This window comes from Hemiscyllium ocellatum, chromosome 45 (genome assembly GCF_020745735.1).
Source record: "Hemiscyllium ocellatum isolate sHemOce1 chromosome 45, sHemOce1.pat.X.cur, whole genome shotgun sequence".
Classification (NCBI taxonomy): Eukaryota; Metazoa; Chordata; class Chondrichthyes; order Orectolobiformes; family Hemiscylliidae; genus Hemiscyllium; species Hemiscyllium ocellatum.
The window spans coordinates 14,921,592-14,945,249 of NC_083445.1; the positions used below are offsets into that span (position 1 = coordinate 14,921,592).

Below are 23,658 nucleotides of genomic sequence, written 5' to 3' on the forward strand. Positions count from 1 at the left end.
TATTTGCAATATGAGGCTGCCCTGCTGCAGACAGTGAACCTCATCAGAACTGCACCGTCATCAAATATAGGATGAGTGTGTGGAAGGTGCGAGGAAATTGAACTATTTTGGACTGGGATCTTGGGAAAGCTGTTGTATCAACCCCGGGCTGCAATGCCAGGCTCTTCTCCAACAGAACCCTCAGTGGCGACAGTGTCGTGATCCCATGTGCCTTGGCTGGATCAGAAAAGAAGGACACATTACTTGACTCACGGTGGGGTGATAGGAACCTGGCCACTTATTTTAAACTGGAGACAGCAGACCTTCAGGCTACCTCATGTTTACGGAGAGGGTAACATCTCCCAAACACTGACCCTTCCCCTCACACAGGAATATCAGGGCAAATACCGACTCGCGTGGGGTGGGCGGGGGAAGCACTGAGTGAGAAGTGGACATGCTCCAAGTGGCATACCACCTCATTCTCTCCTTTCACCATTGTCCGTATTATAGGGCTACGATGGTGTTGGAGATCTCGCTGCTTCAAACCAGTTGGGATGCTGTTAAGACCAAGCGAGACCAGGGCACCATGGTCATTGTTCCTGAGTCTGCCTTTGTGTACAGGATTTATTCAGGACCACATTTAAAGCACCTCAGCCCTCAGGATGGGGTTTGAGCCCACATCGTCACAGCCTCTGGATTACTAGTCCAGAGACATTATCATTTCCCCCCTCAATCTCCCTTACATCAGAATGCATTGGAGTTGCTGGTGATGTCAGGTTAATATGAGTGAGTGATACCTGCTTTTTAGAGGATCAGTGTAGATTTGATGGGCTGAATGGCCTCTTTCTGTTCTGCAGGGATTCTATGTCACCAGGTAGCAATATTAATTGCTACAAATCGAGGAACAGTATTTTTCTTGTTCCTCCATTCATCACAACGTCTCTTTAAATAGTCTACCCAGCTACCCGTGTCTAATTATAAGTTTTGCATGTTTTCAAGGAGTTTTAGTTTTGGGGAGGGAAAGGCAGGAACAGGGGATGGTCAGCCATGATCATATCGAATGGCAGAGCAGGCTCGAAGGGCTGAATGGCCTCCTCCTGCTCCATAGAAGAATCATAGTGTGGAAGCAGGCAATTCAGCCCATCGGATCCACACCGACCCACCAAAGACCCTCCACCCAGCCCCATCCCATCCCAGTGCCATTGCATTTCCCATGGCTAGTGCACCTGAGCCTGCACATTCCTGGATACTATGGGCAATTCAGCCAATCCACCTGACCTCCACATCTTTGGACTGTGGGAGGAAACTGGAGCACCCGGAGGAAACTCCATACAGACAGTCGCCCGGGGCTGGAATCGAACCTGGGTCGCTGGCGCTGTGAGGCAGCCATGCTAACCACTGTGCCACCAAGACTGAGCCAGCATGCCGTCATGTTTCCCTGTTTCGAGAAAGTTTCTCTTCTGGGTTCCAGCCACATATGCTTTGATATGATCTGACATCACCGAAGATGCACTTTAACAATGAGAACAATGTCTTTTGGCCTCTTGCACATAGTAACTGGGGCTCCTAATGCCTTCATCTCTGACAGCCACATGCTGACAGGTGGAAAGTCACCTCTAGTCTCCTTCCCCTACCTTCAATTCTCCTCTCCCATGGCTAGACACAGTATGACTGACCACGAAAGAGAGCCATGACACTGTGTGAGTCTGGGGGTGGGTGAGGAAGATCGATAGGCCTGTGAGGAAATGCACAGAAACAGCGGGTCGCAGGCGTACACAGGAGATCAGTATGAGGCAGGAATGAAGGTGTGATGGGACAGTGCTTAAGAAGTGAATTGTGATAAGGCACATTGGATGGAAACAAAGATGCAATCCTACTTACCTTTCCTGACCTGGTTAGGTCCTTGAAATTCATACATTGAAGTTCATCCATGCTCCCGCTGCTTCAGTCCTTGGCTGATTTCTTGACATTAACAATGAGTTTCTTCGTCCTTGAAAATAAGCCTTCAGAGGCCAGCATCCCCCCCCCCGATCACCCTTTATTTACAAACGCAGAGCCATTGACAATAGCACGGCCTCTGACTGAGTCAGGTATTCCATAGCCCTGACATTTATCCTTTCATGTCAGCCAGGGCTCCCCAATTGATTCATAGAATCCCAACTGTGTGGAAACAGGCCCTTTGGCCCAACCTCCACACCAACCCTCCGAAGAGTAACCCACCCAGACCCATTCCCCTACCCTACTGTCCTACTAATGCACCTAACCAGCACCTCCCAGAACACTATGGGCAACTTAGCCTGGCCAATCCACCCTAACCTGCACATCTTTGGACAGTGGGGGGAAACTGGAGTACCCGGAGGAAACCCACACAGAGACGGGGAGAACGTACAAACTCCACACAGACAGTCGCCTGAGGCTGGAATCGAACCTGTGTCCCTGGCGCTGTGAGGCAGCAGTGCTAACCACTGAGCCACCGTGCCATCCCTAATGGATCAGATTAAAAGACCCAATGAGGGAACTCATATTCTCTGAGGTGTAGCTGGCTGACCTTGTCACAATCACTACAGTCCTGTTGCAGGGAAATGGAAACCGCCTCCTGATTCTCACTGCCTCCGTGAGGCTGCTGATGGAAACTGTGGGGAGCAGAGCTTTGGGCATGCTATCCCCATACCCTACACTGCATCCAACGCCATGCAACGTGCCTCGTTGGATTTTCCCTCTAGCCAGGATGCGAGCCTATATCGTCATTGGCAATTACTTGCTAACGATTACGATTGTCCAGCTAGGATTGTCCTGCATGACTGATAATCCCAATCCTGGAGCCACATCTCCGACATCTCCAGGAGGTGGGAATTGATCCTTGGCCTTGAGGTCATTGGCATTCCTTTCTCTGGTTCCTTTTCCATGCTTCCTCTTCCCAATGAGTGTTCTTGAAGAATTGTGTCCCTTTGAAGAGGAACTTCCGTTAAGTCAGTGTCTTCTGCTCAAGGATCTCCCAGGCATTGACATCCACGTTGATGGAAGCCTTCAGCGTGCCTTCGGAATTCTCCCTTCTCTCATTCAAGTGCCTTCCTTGACTACGGTGATGAAGATTGGTTTGGCTTTTGATGCTCAGGAACCCTAAGCATGTGCCCAGGGGAGCTGGTTATGATGATCACAGCCTCGATGCTGGTGGTATTACCCCCCATCCTTGCAGAGGGACGGGTTAGCCTGATAGTCTTACCATTAATCCAAAGATGCAGATAATGTTCTGGGGATCTCGGCTCGAATTGTGCCGTGGCAGATGGTGGAATCTGCATTTGAGATACAATCTGGAATGTCTGATGATGGCCATGGAATGATTGTCAGTCCATCTGGTCCTTAGGGAAGGAATCTGGTGTCCTCACCTGATCTGACCTACATGTGATTCCAGCCCCACAGCAATGTGATTGATGTTCAGCTGCTGTCTGGGCGGTTAGAGATGGGTGCCATGGTGGCTCAGTGGTTAGCACTGCTGCCTCACAGAACCAGGGAGCCGGGTTCGATTTCACCCTCGGGTGACTGTGTAGAATTCTCCCCCTGTCTGTGTAGGTTTCCTCCCACAGTCCAAAGATGTGCAGGTTAGATGGACTGGCCATGGGAGATTGCCCATAGTGTCCAGGGATATGCAGATTAAGTGTATTAGCAATGCGAAATGCAGAGTTACAGGGTAGGGGGTTGGGATGTTCTTCAGAGGAGGAGTGGGCTCGATGGGCTGAATGTTCTGCTTCCACACTGTAGGGATTCTATGATTTTATGATGAATGTTGGCCCAGCCAGTGATGCCGTCATCATTCTGAACGAATAACAAAAAAGATTAGATGGGCATACACTAAGTGTGCGGTGCTGGAAAAGCAAAGCAGGTCAGACAGTATCCAAGGAGCAGGGCAGTTGATGTTTCGGGCATAAGCTGTTCATCAGGAATGCATCCAGGTCTCCCTGAAATGTTGATTCTCCTGCTCCTCGGATGCTGCCTGACCTGCAGTGCTTTTCCAACACCACACTAATCGACTCTGATGCCCAGCATCTCCCATCCTCACTTTCTCCTACAGACTGACTTCCTGCCATCAGCTGTACCCCATACAACTCCCGCTGGAGTCACATGTAGGCCAGGTCAGGTAAAGACAGAAGATTTCCTTCCCTAAAAGGCATCATTGAACACAATGGGTCTTTATCGCAATTGACACCATTGCGCTAGCTGTCACTGAATTCAAACTTTACCATCCCCTGTAGTGGAATTTGAACTCATTCCCCTCAGAACATTATCCTGACAGTTCAAGGATTGCTCTGCTTAGTAACATTACTACAAAATGGTGTCAAGTTATAGAATATGAATGCAAAGTCAGCCATAACTACCTGGATACCAAACAAAACAAATTCCTTGGCCAAAGCACCTTTTGGGATGGGTTCAGACAGATTTCCAGTGAGATGTGTTTGCACACATCACCCCATATTGAAATGTTGCCTGCCACACCCACTATTCAGTTGGAAACATGTGAGAGATAATAAGCTCAGAGCCAGAGGGCAGATGATGAACAAGCAGATTTTGCAACATAGACACTAATACAAATTTAACTTTTTAACAATCAGCTTGTAACTTTGTGGCTCTTTTGGTATATCCAAAGGCCGTAGATTTAAAATGTCAGTCTCAAGCCTCTCTGTGACCTCTCTATCCCTTCACTATCCATGCGACTCTATCCACGTGAACTTTAAGTTTATCTAACTCCTGTGGCATCACAACCCACCATTAGCAGCTGCACCCACAATCTCAAAGGGGTGTACTGGTCATATCACATAAACCAGCAGCCTAGGGTGAAGTTCTGGTGAGGTGGGTTCAGATCCCCCATGGCATTTAGTCTCAGTGACGACATAATTTGTAACCACTGCCACTTAAAAATGAACCCCATTGGGCACACTAATGCCCTTTGAGGAAGGAAATCTGCTGCCACTACCTGGTCTGACCTACATGGAACCCCAGACCCTACTGCAATGTAGCTGACCCTTACCTGCCCTCTGAAAATGGTCTGAACAAGCCACTCATGGGAGGCCAATGCCCACCTCTCATGAGACAATGAAAGGAAAAATGATGCCTGGCTCTTAGAATTCCAAGCAGAACTCTCTATTTTTTGAGAAGCCCCCTTCTCCTTTAAGACCCTCCTTCCTTCTTTGATAAAGCATTTGCCCGGACGCTCTCGTCTGCTTAAGGGCCTTTGGGAGACTTTGCTAAACTGTGGGCACCATGTAAATACAAGTTGTTGTTGCCTGAACCAGAAGCGACTGCCAGTCTCACCTGCATCCCACTGCGAAGGTGTCAGCCCTTAAAATGAGTTTGGGAATATCCTGCACGACCCATCCTGTAACGGCGGCGACTGTGAGCGAGTGAGTGGGTATCGATTTAGTGGCAAAAAGAAACGATGGTTACTTTCAGGGAAAGAACATCCACTTTCGAGCAGCAGGTAGTTAAGATCTGAAGGGCACAGCCTGAGAGTGTGGCAGAGGTGGGTTAAATCAAGGCTGTTACCTGGAACTGAGAAATTCACAATGTTCTGGGGAGCAGTTGGGTCACTAGCACGAATTGAATTAGAGTAATAGAATCATTCGGCACGGAAACAGACCCTTCAGTCCAACCCAACCACGCCGACCAGATATCCCAACCCAATCTAGTCCCACCTGCCAGCACCCGGCCCATATTCCTCCAAACCCCTCCTATTCATATACCCATCCAAATGCCTCTTAAATGTTGTAATTGTACCAGCCTCCACCACATCCTCTGGCAGCTCATTCCATACACATACCACCCTCTGCGTGAAAAAGTTGCCCCTTAGGTCTCTTTACTATCTTTCCCCTCTCACCCTAAACCTATGCCCTCTTATTCTGGACTCCCCAACCCCAGGGAAAAGACTTTGTCTATTTATCCTATCCATGCACCTCATAATTTTGTAAACCTCTATAAAGTCACCCCTCAGCCTCCGACATTCCAGGAAAAACAGCCCCAGCCTGTTCAGCCTCTCCCTATAGCTCAAATCCTCCAACCCTGGCAACATCCTTGTAAATCTTTTCTAAACCCTTTCAAGTTTCACAACATCTTTCCGATAGGAAGGAGACCAGAATTGCACGCAATATTCCAACAGTGGCCGAACCAATGTCCTGTACAGCTGCAACATGACCTCCCAACTCCTGTATACAATACTCTAGTCTTGCTTGTCTGTGTTTGGTCCATATCCCTCTCCATGCTTCAGGCTCACTGCCTTTATTCCTGATGAAGGGCTTTTGCCCGAAACGTTGATTTCGCTGCTCATTGGATGCTGCCTGAACTGCTGTGCTCTTCCAGCACCACTGATCCAGAATCTGGTTTCCAGCATCTGCAGTCATTGTTTTTACCATATCCCCCTGAGCCTTTCCAGGCCATGTACCTGTCCAAATATCTTTTAAACGTGGGTACTGCAGATGCTGGAGATTAAAGTCAAAATTAGAGTGGTGCTCGAAAAGTACAGCAAGTCAGGCAGTATCTGGGAAGCAGGAAGGGCTGATGAAGGGCATATGACCGAAACATTGATTTCCCTGCTCCTCGGATGCTGCCTGACCTGCTGTGCTTTTCCAGCAACACTCTAATGTTGATTTTAAATGGTGCAGATGTATCTGCATCTACCATTTCCTCTGGCAGTTCACTACACACACATTTCTATGTTGAGAGGAGGGAGACTTAAAAGAGACGTGAGGGGCACCCTTTTTATACAGAGGGTGGTTTATGTGTGGAATCAATGTCCTGAGGAAGTGGTGGATGTGGGTACAGCAACGTCTAGAACACATTTGGAGATTTACCTGAATCAGAAGCAGACAGGTGGGACTAGATTAGGTTAGGATTATGATCGGCATGGACTGTGTTGGACTGTCTGTGCTGCGTGACTCAAGGACTCTCTGTGTGAAAAAGTTGCCCCTTGGGTCCCTTTCTCCTCTTCTTGGGGCGGGGGAGTCCAGAACTAGAGGGTATAGGTTTAGGGTGAGAGGGAAAAGCTATAAAAGGGACCTAAGGGCAACGTTTTCAGGCAGAGTTTGGTGCTTGCATGAAGTGTGGTGCCAGAGGATGTGGTGGAGGCTGGTACAATTACAACATTTAAGAGGCATTTGGATGGGTATATGAATAGGAAGGGTTTGGAGGGATATGGGCTGGGTGCTGGCAGGTGGGACTAGATTGGGTTGGGATATCTGGTCGGCATGAACAGGTTGAACCAATGGGTCTGTTTCCGTGCTGAACATCTCCGGGACACTATGAATAGGAAGGGTTTAGAGGGATATGGGCTAAGTCCTGGCAAATGGGACTAGATTAATTTCGGGTATCCGGTCTGCAGGCAAGTTGGACTGAAGGGTCTGTACATCTCTATGTCCCCTAGTTTTGAACTCCCCTACACTGGGGAAACACCTTAGCGGTTCAGAGACAGAAAAAAAGACTTGGAAAAAAACTCAGCAGCTGGGGCAGCATCTCTGAGAGAAAAACAAGAGGTGAACAGTTCGGGTGCGGGCACCCTCTGGATCTGAGACGGGGTGGGGGGGGGAGGGAGGGGGTGGCAGTTCAGGTTCCCCTGGATCTGAGACGGGGTGGGGGGGAGGGAGGGGGTGGCAGTTCAGGTTCCTCTGGATCTGAGACAGAAGGGGGGGGGGTGGCAGTTCAGGTTCCCCTGGATCTGAGATGGGGATGGGGGGGGAGGGGGGTGGCAGTTCAGGTTCCTCTGAATCTGAGACGGGGGGGTGGGTGGGAGGGGGGAGCAGTTCAGGTTCCCCTGGATCTGAGACGGGGGGGGGGGGGGGGGTTGCGTGAGGGGGGTGGCAGTTCAGGTTCCCCTGGATCTGAGACAGAGGGGGGAAGGGGGGTGGCAGTTCAGGTTCCTCTGGAGGGTGGAGGGAAAAGGTGTGACCAGTCTGTGTGTGTGTGGGTGTGGATCTGTGCCTCTGGCTGTAGGTGGGTGTGTGCCTGTTGGATAATAAAAGGGGAGGCACTGTGCTCGGAGTGCCACTTCAGGAGTTGGGAGGGAGGGAAGGACTGGTCCAGAGCCTGTTCAATTGCTGTTGTTAGTGTGAGAGTTTAGCAGGATGTCTAGCGTGAAAAAGACAGTGACTGTTAGCAGCAGCAGCAGCAGCAGCAGGGGTGGTGGGCTGAGTTTAGGTGGTACTCGGGGTATTGCTGGAGGATCCACTTACATCCGCTCAGCCTCCCAGCCCAGGCAGTTCTCCAGTCACTCAATGGTCATCGGGAGCCGAAGTGCACCCCGCATCAGCCTGGCGACTGGGGCCGGCTCCCTGGGCTTCTCCCGGGGCTTCAGCGGCTCGATGTCGTCCGGGCTGGGCTCCGGCTCCCTCGCCTTGATGTCCGGGGGCTTGGGGATGAACGAGAAGGACACCATGCAGGCTCTCAACCAGCGGCTGTGCCTGTACCTGGAGAAGGTCCGCTCGCTGGAACAGGACAACTGCAGGCTGGAGAAAGAGATCCGCGAATTCGCCACCTCCAGGTCTATTGACACCTTCGACTGGTCCATCTACAACAGCAGAGTCAAGCCCCTGCAGGACGAGGTAGGTCCCCACCCCCTCTGTGAAGTGAAGGGGCAAAACCACAATGAAAGCCCCTTGCAGAGGCTGGGGTCCCCTTGGTGTGGCTGTCTACAGCACAGCTGCCTGTTTCTCACATTGCAATCCTAGAATGCATTCACCCAGAGCCTGGCTATTGTGCCACAGTGCCCCGGCCTCTAAGCCAGGAGGTTAAAGTCCCACCTGCCCCTAGGAGTTCTGCACAGGCTGCCTCAAAAGGGCGCATCAGAGATTCAACTGTTAGTCATAGTGCACAGGGAGGTCGGTGTCAGGTCAGTGGGTAGAGTCATAGAGAAACACAGCGTGGAAACAGACCCTTCGATCCAACTCATCCATGCCAACCAGCTATCCTCACCTAATTGCCAGCACTTGGCCCATATCTCTCTAAACCCTTCCTATTCATATACCCATCCAAATCCCTTTTAAATGTTGTGATTGTACCAGCCTCCACCACTTCCTCTGGCAGCTCATTCCATACACACACCACCCTCTGTGTGCAAACTTTGCTCCTTAGGTCCCTTTTAAACCTTTCCCCTCTCACCCTAAACCTATACCCCTAGTTTTGGACTCTCCTTCCTGGGGTGGGGAACCTTGTCTATTTGCCCTATCCATGCCCCTCATGATTTTATAAACCTCTATCAGGTCACCCCTCAGCATTCGATGCTCCAGGGAAAACAGTCCCAGCCTATTCAGCCTCTCTCCCTGTAGCTCAAACCCTCCAACCCTGGCAACACCCTTGTAAATCTTTTCTGAACACAGCAGATCTGAAAGGATGATTTCTGACTTATGTGGGCCAGACCAGGTCAAAATGGGAGTCTTCCTTTCAATTAGTGATGCCAACAGGTGAAGGGTTTGCCATTGTGGTCATACACCCCTATTGCAAATACAGATGACTTGGTGACTTGAACCCATAAATTCTCTCTGTGACGGTGGTGGGACTTGAAGACAGGTTTACTGATCTAGTGACATTACCATTGTCTCAATATCTGCCCCTTGCACTCAGGGACTGCAAAAATGGCATTCTAAGCCCATTAGCTGAGCAAGGGATTAAACCAGCCAGCACTTCTGCTTCCCAATGCATTTGTAAAGGGCGTGTTTTGGGTGGGTGGGGTGCGGAGAAGTGCAGCTGTGGGACAATGACAGTGTCCCAAATCTGAGCCAGGGAATCTAGGTTCAACAACAAACTCTGTCACTCTGTCTCACTCTCTCACTCCAAAGGAGTGGAATAACAGGTTAACTAGGAACATGTCAAGAGTCCTGTGGTTTCTCAGAGTTATTGTGAAAAGCAGTAGGCACCCCTGAACGAATCTTCAGCTTGGGCACACCCTCACCCACCAGGAACTGAAAATAAAAATTCTGCATTTATAATTTCAGATTTATTATTCACAAAACAAAAATTATGATGATTGTGATTGCAAATTCTCATTATTGGACACATTTTATGGGATTTATGTCAAAACCAACATGCATTGCTGACTTGATGTAATATTGTGTTCTTTAATTAATTATGAGATGATTTTCTGAAAGATTTACACAATTAATCACTGCAGTAGAGTGGTCTCGATTAAATTAATGCTCTTTGACACTAATCACTGGCTTCCAGGTTTTGGACTATGAATGTAGATGTACAAATCTGTAAAACTGTCACACTAACAGAGTGAGGAGAAAGTGAGGTCTGCAGATGCTGGAGATCAGAGCTGAAAGTGTGTTGCTAGAAAAGCGCAGCAGGTCAGGCAGCATCCAAGGAACAGGAGATTCGACGTTTCGGGCATAAGCCCTTCTTCATTCCTGAAGAAGGGCTTATGCCCGAAATGTCGAATTTCCTGTTCCTTGGATGCTGCCTGACCTGCTGCACTTTTCTAGCAACACACTTTCAACACAAACAGAGTGAGGCATGGAACATGAAATGCTTGCAATGTAGGTACACTGACTTGTCAGTTTCTGTGGTGATGTATGGGTGGCGCAGTGGGTCAGTGGTTAGCACAGCTGCCTCACAGTACCAGGGTCCCAGGTTTGATTCCACCCTCAGGCGACTGTCTGTGTGGAGTTTGCACATTTTCCCTTTGTCTGTGGAGGAGTGCTCCAGTTTCCTCCCATAGTCACAAAGATGTGCAGGATAGGTGGATTGGCCATGGGAAATGCAGGGTTACAGGGGTAGGGAAGAGGAATGGTCTGGGTGGGATGCCTTTCAGAGGGTGGGTGTGGCCTGCTTCCACACTGTAGAGATTCTGTCAATTCTTACATTGCGTGCTGAACAGAGAACAAAGAACTGAGGATGCTGGAAATCTGAAACCAAAACAGGCATTCACAGAGAAACTCAGCAAGTCTGATAGCACCTGTGGAGAGAAAAACATTTCTGGTCCAGTGACTCTTCCCTCCAGAACTCAGTTGGAGTATTGGATGATGGTTTGGAGATTCATGAATAATTTGGTCAGTTTTTACTTATATCTGCAAACACCTTACACTCAAATAATTTCCCCTCAAGTTTCAGTGGACCTCTCTAACTTCCAATAATGTTGATCTTGCTTTGGTGCACCTTCTATGCTGCCCTGGCCTTGTATGCCTCACTCTGTCTAAGTACCCTGTGATCTGTACCTCCTTGTTTGCTATGATCTGTCTGTACTGCTGGCAAAACAAAGCTTTTCACTGTGTTTAGGTACATGTGATTACAATAAATCAAATCAATAGCCTTGAGATTTCACTATAATTCATGTTGCTTTTACCCAATGAAAGGTCCACATGAGATCAGGAGGCAGGGACTTCACAATGCAAAGGTCCTGATTAATGCTCTAGGTTTAGCTTGGCAGTGCCCATGTACTCTCATGGCTCTATTGACAGTATCTTAACACGGAGCTGAGACTCAGGTTCCAATTGCACCTACTCCAGTGATGTGCAGTATGCCTCCCTGAATAAGTTGATTGCATTGTCAGCCTTCAAGACTGCAGGTTGTGTAGGCCTGAGGGTTTACAAAAGCCCCGCACTGGCTCTATACAGACCTTGTCTGGCTTCCTTTGGGTGGTCCAGGGTGTACACTGGTTCTGCAGGGATGGGAAGGGGCTGTGGCATTTGATTTTAAAACCTCTCTCCTAATGCTGTCCCTTCCCACCTCCCCCAGATTCTCCATGCAATCATGGAGAACTCCCAAGTCTGCCTGGAGATCGACAACGCCAAGCTCGCTGCTGAAGACTTCAAGAATAAGTGAGTGGAGTGGTTACTGTTCTACCACACTGGAAAGGGTGGGAGCTAGGGCGGGGGTGTGCTACAAATACAGCCGGCATTACCATTACCTCTCCCCCCACCCCCTTCCCCATATGGGTTCACAGGACGTAGGTGTATACCTGCCTGGAAGACCCAGTGTTGTGTCATGGCTAACTTGCATTCACGTAGTGCCTCCAATGTCGTGAAACACAACCCCGGAACGTTCCTATAACAAAACCTGTCACAAAATCATTTTAAAACGACACGGGGACAAGTGATGAGAAGCTTTCATCAGTGAAAGATTATGGGGTGTCTCCGACAAGGGAGAGAAACCGTGAGGTTAAGGTAGGAATACCAGAATTTAGGGTTCAGGTCCGCCCTCTGGTGTTGAAAATCAAGATTGCATCAAGATTGGGAAGAGCGCGGGTACCTCAGAGGACCCTGGGGCTGGAGGCAGTGGTGGAGCCAAGAGGAGGATTTGACGAAAACAGTCAGGGAATTTGAGAATGGCCGCCAATGTGGACAGGAATGGTGATACATGGTAAGACAGAGGGCAGCTACCTTTCAGTCGAGCTAAAGTCTACAAAGGAATGCAAGTTGAGAGGTTGGTTGGGAACACATTGGACTTGGGTCCAAGTAACAATGGCACAGGCGGTTGGGGTCTTTCACATGGAGCTGTGGACCAAGCAGAGAAGCCTTGACTGCTCCTGTCTTATGCTGATCTTGTTTCCTTGGGGGTCCTGTGTCTGTTGCAGGTTGGAGACTGAGTTGAGACTGAGACAAAGTGTGGAGCTCGATATTGATGGACTGCACCAACTGAAGCAAACCTACCTGGACCTACAGGGCAATTTGGTTGGTGAGATTGCCGCACTGGAAGAGGACATTGCCGCCCTGAAGAAGGACCATGAAGAGGTGGGTGTCATAAACATGACAGGGTGTTACCCCATAGTGGGAATAACAATGTGATGCTACCCTGGTGCCAAGAGTAGGTAAGAGAATAACTGGCTCCCTCCATTATGCAATAGGTTATATTGTTTAAATGTTTTATCACCTTTTTCTTCTTCAGCAACTGAGAATGCTGCGACAGCAGAAGACTGCAGATATTGATGTCCAAGTTGACTCCGTTCCTTCTGTTGACATGGCTGCGAAACTGCAAGAAATGAGAGATAGTTACACCAAGCTTGCAGAACAGAATAAAAAAGATTTGGACAATTGGTACCAGGAGCAGGTAGGCTTGGGTTCAGCAACAATGGCAGTGTCTGATTCAGAAAGGGGCCTGTGAGGGTGGGACAGCGAGGTGAGGCTCTGTGCTAACTCTCATTGAAAGTGCAGCACCAAACAACTCCATTTTCACCCTCCCTTCTCAGAGTTAGAAGGCTTGATGGTTGACACCTCTTTCTAGCCAATAAAGCCAGGCCGAGGCTCAGTACTGAGAGTGGGCTACATGGCCAGGGGAACACCAACTTTCAGAGGAGACATTAACTACTTGGATTTCCCTAGAGTCTCCTGAATAGTTTGCGTGTTCAGCATTGCTGTACTTGGGCAAGAGTTATCCCTCATTAAACCAAATAATCAAATCACGGCAACAATCAGGTTATTGTTCATTGGAGCTGCAGCAGGTGAATTACCTTCTGGGCTTCTGAACAATGGCAATGACTCCTCAAGAACGTGGGAAATAGGAACAGAGTAAACCATTCAGACCCTCGAGTTTGTCCCTCTACTCAGTGAGACCATGGCTGATGTTTCTCCTCCCACCTCATTTTCCTGCACTCTCCCCATGGTCCTTTCCTGTGGTAAACATATTAAAGTCTCTGCCTTGACATAGGCTGAGCCTACACAGCCCTCTGGGGCAGAGAATTCCAAAGGTTGGCCATTCTCAGAATGAGGAAATTCCTTCTTACCTCGGACCGAAGTAGCTGTCAATTCTGAGTCTGTGCTCCTGGTCCAAGACCAATCCCTAGTTCTCCCAGCCAGAGGGAAATGTTATTCTTGCATTGACCCTCTTGATCCATAAAGGAATTCTGTATGGTTGATTGAGGTCATCTCTTCAATAACTATATACCACAAAGACAATACAGGACGGGGCCTAGAGCCAGGGCTGGGAAAGCGACTACACGCAATAAATGCAAGTCTTTCTTTCTCTCAATAACATAACCTCAAGGGGTGTCAGCAGCCAGCACTGACCCTGGAGGATATACTGATGCAATGCTATTTGTGTGTGTTTCTGTTTAGCTCAGTTGGCTGGATGGCTGACTTGTGATGCAATGTGATGCCAACAGTGTGGGTTTAGTGGCTGAGGTGACTGTGAAGGTCCTGCCTTCTCACCTGTGCCCCTGCCCTGAGGTGTAGGTGACCGTCAGGTTAAACTCCCCACCAGTCGTCTCTCTCTCTGGATTGAGAGAGGTGCGCTCTGGGAAGGTGGTGCCTTTCCTGCTTTGAGCCCCAAGGGGCTGGGGGAAGCTTCACTTGGTGTCTGTTCATTGGAAGCATTCGGCCTCAGTCCTACATTTCTCCAATTTAATTGGCTTTGTCAAACCAAAGCCTTACGCAGTCCTGGTGAGCTGATCTGATTGGTTACTGTGAGCACTGACACAATCTGGCCACTCTCACTGAGTCATTCAGGACACCCAAAGGAGGCCGCTCTGCCCATGGAGTCCATGTTGGCCCTGCTCAAACCAATCTAATCGTCCTCTTTCCCTCCTGAACCTTAATCCTCAATATCCCCCAAACATTATTATCCCCATGTGCCCATCCCATGTGAAACAATCGATTTGTTCTGCCAACCCCTCCCTGCCCTCCATGTGGGCATTGGGTCAAAGGTCATTGTCATTCAATGTATTCCTCCTCATTCAGACACGCTGAGTAACCCCCTGTCTCTCTCTCTCCCCCTCTCTCTCTCTGTCTACTCACCCACCCACCGTGGCTCATTGTCTCTCGTTATCTCTCTCTCTCTCTCTCTCTCTCTGTCTCTGACTCTTTCGGATTTCTCAGGTACAGATTCAAGTCACACAGACCACACAGGCTGGCCAGGCTTCTGATGGGGCCAAAGTTGAGCTTACTAAATGCCAACAGAATTTTCAGAACCTGAACGCTGAATATAATGCCTTGCTTGGTGCTGTAAGTAACTCCTGACCATTTATTCCAATGTTATTCTGGTCAGAATTGAAACTGGTTCGGAGCCCCCATTTGGGCTGGGCTTAAATGAATGGCTAACTGAGTGAAACCTGCCTTGTCGTTTTCAGCTGAGAGGCCTGGAAAATAACCTGATGAATGTTGAGTCCAGGTACGGCACGGAGCTGCAGACAGTACAGTGTAGAATCGCAGATCTAGAAGGCACGCTGGGAGAAATCAGGAACAGCATCTGTTTGCAGACACAGGAATATGAGAAGCTCCTTAACATCAAGATGAAATTGGAGAATGAAATTCAGCAGTACAGGGGTCTTCTCAATCAGAGCCAAAGGTAAGGCAGCGTTGTCATCTTCATAGAGTCCCTACAGTATGGAAACAGGCCCTTCAGCCCAACAAGTCCATGCTGGCCCGCTGAAGAGTATCCCACCCAGACCCATTCCCCTGCCCTACTACTGTACATTCACCTTGATTTAATGCACCTAACCCACATGTCCTGGAACATTATGGTCAATTTCCAATAGCAAATTCATTTAACCTGCACATTTTTGGATTGTGGGAGGAAACTGGAGCAAACCCATGCAGACACGGGGAGAATGTGCAGACCCCTCACAGGCAGTCACCTGAGGCTGGAATCGAACCCGGGTCCCTGCCGCTGTGAGGCAGCAGGGTGAATCACTGAGCCACCGTGCTGTGTCAGTGAGTGGAAGCAGCATTAGGAACCAGAGGAGCCGATTTAAATAAGCCTCCACCAGCCCCCACCCCGTGTCTCTGGTATTCAACCAAATAGGGCCTGAGCACCACTATCTCACACTGTGTCCCGGGGCCCACACAGAACAATCTTTATCTGTCATTCCCCGCTCACTTGTCTGCAAACGTCTTGCGGAAAGCCAGGAAGCTCAACAGTTTGATGGAAGTCTGGGTTTGAGTGTGGTGTCTATACAACAAACTTAGAGAATGGGGGCAGGAAGAGGCCATTCGACCCCCTGAGCCTGCTCTGGCACTCAATGGCTCATTGTCATCTGACTCAATCCCACAAGCCCCCCCACACCCCAGGATGTGAATGCTGCTAGCAAATCCAACATCTGGACCCTATCCCTGATTGCCTCCTGACAAGGTGGTGGCAAGCTGTCTTCTTAACTCCTTGCTATGGGCCCGAGACACCCACAATGCCGTTAGGGAGAGAATTCCAGGATTTTGACCCAGTGACCCTGAAGGAACTGTGATATATTCCCAAGTCAGGGTGGTGAGTGACTTGGAGGGGAACTTGCAGGGGGTAGGGTTCCCACGTATCTGTTGCCCGTGTCCTTCTAAATGGAAAATGGTATTCTCCTCTTCTCTGTGTGGGTTTCCTCTGGGTGCTCTGGTTTCCTCCCACAGTCCAAAGATATGCAGCATAGGTGGATTGGCCATGCTAAATTGCCCCATAGCGTTCAGGGATGTGTGGGCTAGGTTGGTTAGCCATGGGGAATGCAAAGTTACAGGGATAGAGAAGGGGGGTTGAGACTGGGTGGAATGCTTTTCGGAGAGTTGGTGTGGACTTGTTGGGCTGAATGGCCTGTTTCCACACTGTAGGGATTGTACAGAAATATATGGTCTCAGAAGGAGTTCCTGGTGACGGGGAGTCCAGAAGGAGGGGTCATAGTTTAAAGATATGGGGTAGGCCACTTAGGACCGAAATGAGGAGAAATGTCTTCACCCAGAATGGGGGAGCCTCTAGAATTCTCTGCCATAGAGAGCGATTGAGACCAAAAATGTTGAATGTTTTTAAGAAGGAGATAGATATAGTTCTTAGGGCTAAAGGGATCAGAGGACATGGGGAGAAAATGGAAACAGGGGACTGAGTTGGATTATAGTGAATGGTAAATGGCCTCCTCCTGCTCCTAGTTTCTATGTTTGAAAGGTGCCTCTAAGGAGCTTCTATAAGTTGCCGTTGTCCTGCTTGTAGATGGTATCCCATCCCCGTTGATGAGCCTTATTATGTTAATACACACCACTGGATTGGTGTATCATAGAATCACAAAATCCCTACTGTATGGAAACAGGCTATTCAGCCTGTCAAATCCACACCTGAGTGGACATAGGCAGGACCAGAAATGTTTCATTCCATGGCAGCATTGCCAATTGCCCAGGATTTCCTTGGAGCCCACAGTAATTACAGATTAATCCACTCTGCATCATTCGGAGCCACACTCCAGGGTTCTGAGGGTGGTGTCCGACAGAGTGGTAGCAGTCCATGTGGACAGAGTCCCTGGGCTATCATTACTCTCCAGTGTTTATTCTCCTGAAGTTGGTGGGGTGGGGAACAATGTCTGGACCCTAGTGACTGTCTTCAACCCCGGGTCAGAGGTCAGCGTCTGTGTCAGGAGGAAGTGACAGCTAACAGAATGCACTGTCTGGTGCAAAGGTCACAAACTAACAACGAGGATCCAGGTAAATGCTGCACTCAGTAATGAACCCTGTTCCTCTTTTCAGCACGATCCAGTCTGGTGGTGGCTCCTCCTTATCCATTGGGTTGGTGTCCGGATCCAAATCCGGATCTGGATCAGCATCTCAGTCTGGTAAGTATTCCAGTGTTTTTGTGAGATCTGCCTCTGCGCTCAGTAGGAAATGGGTTACTGTGTCATTTTGCTAAATGTCCTACAATTGGTCTCTCTCTCTCTTCACTGCACTGTATTTTGCTTCTTTCAGGATCAGGGTCGAGCACCTCAGTAACCACGTGAGTGAATTTGATACTTTCATTGTGACTGCGAATGTTACTCTTTCTATTGGGGAAAGAATTGTCGTGATTGGTCCCAATGTTTTTTAACTTGACTGTACAGAGAACAGCATGGGGTTAGATACAGGGTAAAGCTCCCTCTACACTATCCCCATCAAACACTCCCAGGACTGGGACAGCATGGAGTTAGATACAGAGTAAAACTCCCTCTACATTATTCCCATCAAACACTCCCAGGACTGGGACAGCACGGAGTTAGATACAGAGTAAAACTCCCTCTACACTGTTCCCATCAAACACTCCCAGGGCAGGGACAGCACGGGGTTAGATACAGAATAAGACGATCAGTGAAATCTCGAGCTTATTCTGCTGGTTTGATAATTTTCAAGATTGGGATAGAGCGATATTGTCTCTGGGTGAGGGTACCAGTGCGAATGGAGGAAAGGTTGGTCGTTGTTGTTGAGATTCATCATGATTGAATTCAATGATGGAACAGGCTGAAGGGCCTACTCTTGATCCTCCTGTTCTAAACATTATGGGGGAGGGATGGAGCAGCATTACACAGATTGACACTTGGTTTGGGCAGAGCTAGTTTCGGACAGGAGGTATATTTTATCTTGAAGCGCAGGTATTAACTTCTTTTGTCCTTTTCTCTTCACAGAACCAAAGTTACCACAGGTAAGAACGCCTCCATGTTCCTTTATTTAAAGTCTATGTTTGTAGTTGGTGAAGACAACGTCATGCATTGTCCTGAACTCCTTTGATCCATGTACCTGAACTCTCGGTCAGTGAGCAATTGGCCGATCCCAGCCAAGGCTGCCTTGCATCGTGCTGTTCTTGAACCTTTGACCTTCCACTGATCAGAATACACTCAAGACCGCCAAACACCAGCAATGCATACTCAAGGAGAAAAGGGTGTTGATTGGCTGGCTGAGGGTGGGGCACACAAGAGCAAGGTCTCTGGGCTGCTTATAGTGAGCAGTCGGTGAGAGGCAGGCTGCTCCTTTCCTTTCTGATCCACATTAGTGAGAAAGAGCATTTTTGACTGAAGAAAGTTGCTGGTGAAGCCGCCAGTGTGACCTATGAACCTAGTGCGGCTGGTTTGTTTCAACAGAACTGGGTGGGGCACAGCCTCAAAATTAGGGGGAGCAGATTCAGGACTGAGTTGAGGAGGAACTTCTTCACCCAGAGGGTTGTGGATTTGTGGAAGTCCCTGCCCAGTGAAGCAGTTGAGGCTGCCTCGTTGAATGTTTTTAAGGCAGAGCTAGATTTTTGAACACTAAAGGAATTATGGGATACAGTGAACAGGCGGTTAAGTAGAGCTGAGTCCATGAAAAGATCAGCCATGCTATGACTGAATGTTGGAGCAGGCTGGAGGGGCCAAATGGCCTCCCCCTGCTCCTATTTCTTATGTACAGTAATTGAAGAATAGACAAGTAATACCTGTTTTATTTGGTGTCTTTGCAGAAAGGATAAGTCGTTACTAATGAAGATGACTGGCCCCAGGTCTCTCTCCAAAGCATCATCTGCAGACCCAGCATGACTATTTGCTAACATGGTTTCTTACAGAATCTCGGGTTGTGGGCTCTTCCCTTCCGCGCTCCTGTCTCATGGCCTTAACTTTCAGGGCAATAGAAACTGTAACAGAGTGCCCACTGCTCCCTTCAGACACCAATCCTATCCACTGGAGGCTGCCACTCAAGGATAACCTTCCCAACACCACCTCTTAAAAGGCTGTACCCCTCCCAATCCCTGCCGCCATGTGATGGCTCCTGAAGCCAATTTTCCTCGACACCAGCACGAGGGAGGCAATGTGACTGTTCCCATCCCCCGTGTGGCGTCAGTGTGTCCCGACCGGCTGGTAGTGCCTATGGGCTGGATTCTTTGGCCTAGGGGCACGGTGAGTCTGATCACTGTTTGTTCCCTTTGAGACTGAACCCAAGGTGAGGGGTCAGCTGGAGTTTCCCCAGCTGATGTGAGCCTCAGTGCGTTGCTGGGGGGGGCCTGGTTCTGTTACTTGTGAAAAGGTTACATCACAGAAGTTGGGCCTTTCTCATGTGTGGCTGGCATCCACCACCTCTGCCTTAACTCAGTGGGGTGAACCACACAAAGTCTCACTCACCACTGGGCCTTAATGACAAACATCCCTGTCGTGAGGGCTTGCACTGACCTGACCTAACTCTGGAACCGGACTGATGGCACCTGTGGGGAGCTCTGGGCTGCTCAGAAATCTCAACGTCTTTCTGCATGTCCATTCTCTGCTTCAAAGCCAATCAATAAATACTCCTTTTGTCATCCTGCCCCACTGTATGGTGTGAGTTATTGTTGCGAGAAACATCAAACTCTCAGAAGCAGACGGGGCCTGAAGGATGTTGGATGGAGGTATCGCAGTATAGAATGGCAAAGGATTATAGAGTCATAGAGATGCACAGCCCAGAAACAGACCCTTCAGCCCATCTTGACCAGGTCAACCAGATATCCCAACCTAATCTAGTCCCATTTGCTAGCACTCGGCCCATATCCCTCCAAACCCTTCCTATTCATATACCCATCCAGATGCCTTTTAAATGTTGTAATTGTACCAGCCTCCAATACTTCCTCTGGCAGCTCATTCCATACACGTACCACCCCCTGTGTGAAAACTTGCCCCATTCGTCGCTTTAATATCTTTCCCCTTCTCACCCTAAACCTATGCCCTCTCCTTCTGGACTCCCTCACTCCAGGGAAAGTCCTTGTCCATTTACCCTAACCATGCCCCATTCCCCCGCCCCGTGATTTTATAAACCTTCAATAAGGTCACCCCTCAGCCTCTGACACTCCAGGGAAAACAGCCCCAGCTCATTCAGCCTCTCCCTGCAGCTCAAATCCTCCAACCCTGGCAACATCCTTGTAAATCTTTTCTGAACCCTTTCAAGCTTCACAACATCCACCTGAAAGTAGGGAGACCAGAATTGAATGCTATATTCCAAAAGTGTCCTAACCAATGCCTTGCACAGCTGCAACATGACCTTCCAACTCCTATACTCAGTGCACTGACCAATAAAGGCATGTGTACCAGATGCCTTTTCACCATCCTGTCTACCTGCCACTCCAAATTTCAAGGAACCATGAGCCTTCACTTCAGGTCTTTTGGTTTGACAACACAGCTACTAGTCAGTGGTAGGAAATGAAGGGAAACTATTGATATATAACCAAGAGTTTGCAAGGTTAAACTCCTTCTATCAGTGGTCAACGTACAGAACACGCAATTTGAAAAGGAGAAGATGTCTACAAACGAGAAAGTGGTAGATATTTGGAGGGAGAAAAAGACACCGTGGATATGGTGAGATGTGAAGAGGTAATCTGTAACAAGAAGGAACAAGAGGTAATAATGGTTTAAAAAAAACAAAGTCTCTTTATCTGAAAGCATCTGTAACAAGATAGATGAGATGTTAATGCAAATCGACATAAATAAATGATTTGGTAGCTATTACAGAGGCATGGTTGCGAGGTGACCAGGACTGGGAGCTCAATATTTTAAATTTCCCTTCAATTGAACTCTTCCCCCACTCACCTCTCCATTGACTAGTTCAAAGCCCTATCTACCTCCCTGGATATATGATTTGCCAGGACATTGCTGTCAGCATAGTTCCCAATGAAACGGCTCTCTCTTCCCCCGGTGCCATTGCCCCATGAATCAGAGCCCATTTCTCCCACACAAATCTTTGAGCCATGCACTTACCTCTAATCTTATTTACATTATGCATGTTTGCACATGACTCAATTAGTCACCTGAACATTATAGCCTTTGCAGTTCTGCTGTTCGATTTAGCCCCGAGCTGCCCGTAATCTCTCAGTGGAACCTCTGTCTTAGTCCTGTCTATTGGCCTGGAACAGATCAGTAGCAATGACAGCGGAATCCTTTCCCTCCCACTCCAAGTTTTTCACAGAGGATGTCTGTAACATTGGTGCCACATAGGCAGCTGGACTCTGTCGACCAAATCCTTCACTTGTTTCTATTTGCATAGACATCTCATCTATCTTGATGCTGACATACCAACCGGGGTTAGCAGAATATCCTTTTCCTTGTTAAAACTGTTCATAATTTTGAAAGCCTCAAAGACATCATCTGTTAATCTTCTCTCGTCTAAAGGGAATAAGCACAATTTCTCTAATACTTCCATATATCCAAAATCCCTCATTCCTAGTAGATCTTCTATGCACTGTCTCCAGAGCTTGAGCATTCTTCCTGAAATAAGGTGCCCAGAACTGAACACAATACTCCAAATGTAGTCTGACCAATGATTTGTAGAGGTATAGCATCACTTCCTTGCCTTCACACTCTATGCCTCTATTTATAAACCCAAGGATCCTATAGCCCTTTTTTTTTATCAACTTGCCCGTCTACCTTCAGAGAATTACACATGTGAACTCCCAGGTCCTTCTGCTACTCTACTTCCCACAAAGTTAACGCCCAGCAAAAACATATTGTGCTCAAAAAGGTCTTGGATGAGAAGGTTAACAAAGGCTGTCAAGGAGACTATGCAATCAAAAACTATGCCGCACCAAACAACCGCAGATGATATGGAATGTTTTAGATACCAGTAGTGAACAACATCGTGGGTAAATGTGGAACCCTTAGAGGTTCAAATGATTTAGACTTAGATTTATTTAATATTGGCACATGCACCTAAATACAGTGAAAAGTGTTGTTTTGCCTGTTATTGGCAAAGTGTCACCACGCTCCGGAGCCATCTTGAATCACTGACTACATTGCACTGTATTACTGCAAAGGCTTTTCCATTTTCCTCTTGCTGGCTTCTCCTGAGCAGTACAGTGGTTCAGCAGTTTCCACTACTGTCTCACAGCACCAGGGAGCTGGGTTCAATTCCACTCTCAGCTGACTGTCTATGTGGAGATTGCACACTCTCCCTGTATCATTGTGCATTTCCTCTAGTTTCCCTCCACAGTCCAAAGATGTGCAGGGTGTTGTGGAAAAATCACTCAATGTTCTATAAAAAAATTACCAGGCGAAGCAGACAATCCTTCCCGAAAGTAAGCTTTAATCATGTAAAATCAAACCTGTGGCAACCAGAAAAATGTCTTCCCTGACTGCCCACAATTTGTTGGTCCCACGCTTATCGGAAACATGAGCTAGCTGGCTTTCTTTGTCTTTCTAAACTAATCATCGTCTGCCACACTGGTTCACTACATCACACCTAACCTATCACATTACAGCACCATCATCTTCAGCATGAGCTCATCTCCCAGTGATTTAACTAACCTATCACAATACACTGCCTTTATCTGTTACTGGAGCTCTGTAACATAATTCCAGGCATGCATTGCAACATTAAGTTAACTGTTGAAAAATGTGATGCTGGAAAAACACAGCAGGCCAGGCAGCATCCGAGGAGCAGGAGAATCGACGTTTCGGGCATAAGCCCTTCTTCCTGAAGAAGGGGTTATGCCCAAAACGTCGATTCTCCTGCTCCTCGGATGCTGCCTGGCCTGCTGTGTTTTTCCAGCATCACATTTTTCAACTCTGGTCTCCAGCATCTGCAGTCCTCACTTTCTCCAACAATAAGTTAACTACCTTACTGCCATAATAACTTCCATAAGGGTATGTGGATTGGCCATGGTAAGTTGCCCATAAGGTTTGGGGCTGGCTGGGCTAGCTATGAGGAACGTAGGGTTACAGGGATCGTGTGGGGGACTGGGTCTGACTGGAACATTTTTCAGGGTTGGTGGACACTTGATGGGTCAAAAGGCTTGCTTCCACACTATAGGGATTCTATAAACCTCACTGTCAGATTAACTTCAGTGATGAGGGAGCTTCTAGAAACAATCATTGCGGTTAGAATTATTAGGTACATGGGTGGATGAGGATGAGTTAGCGTGGATCTTGAAGGTGGAAATCATGCCTGAATGACTTCCTGAAGTATTTGGAGGAGATAGCAGAAAGTCATGTTGAGTGTAACACTGTTGATGTGGAGTATCTGGGCAATCAGAAAATGTCAGCTATAGTGTCACACAACAGGAAAGCTATAGGCCATGGAA

General features: G+C 48.2%; 1 protein-coding gene across 1 annotated transcript; it reads left to right on the top strand.

The window, feature by feature from the left end:
- The first annotated feature begins 8,015 nt into the window (after window positions 1-8,015).
- On the top strand, window positions 8,016-19,919 carry LOC132836061 (keratin, type I cytoskeletal 19-like). The gene is made up of 10 exons (XM_060855305.1): window positions 8,016-8,561; window positions 11,692-11,774; window positions 12,530-12,686; window positions 12,841-13,002; window positions 14,766-14,891; window positions 15,017-15,234; window positions 17,376-17,461; window positions 17,592-17,619; window positions 18,281-18,297; window positions 19,087-19,919. The coding sequence occupies exons 1-10, from the start codon at window positions 8,085-8,087 to the stop codon at window positions 19,104-19,106; spliced, it is 1,374 nt and encodes a 457-aa protein (XP_060711288.1). The 5' UTR covers window positions 8,016-8,084; the 3' UTR covers window positions 19,107-19,919.
- The last annotated feature ends 3,739 nt before the right edge of the window (window positions 19,920-23,658 follow it).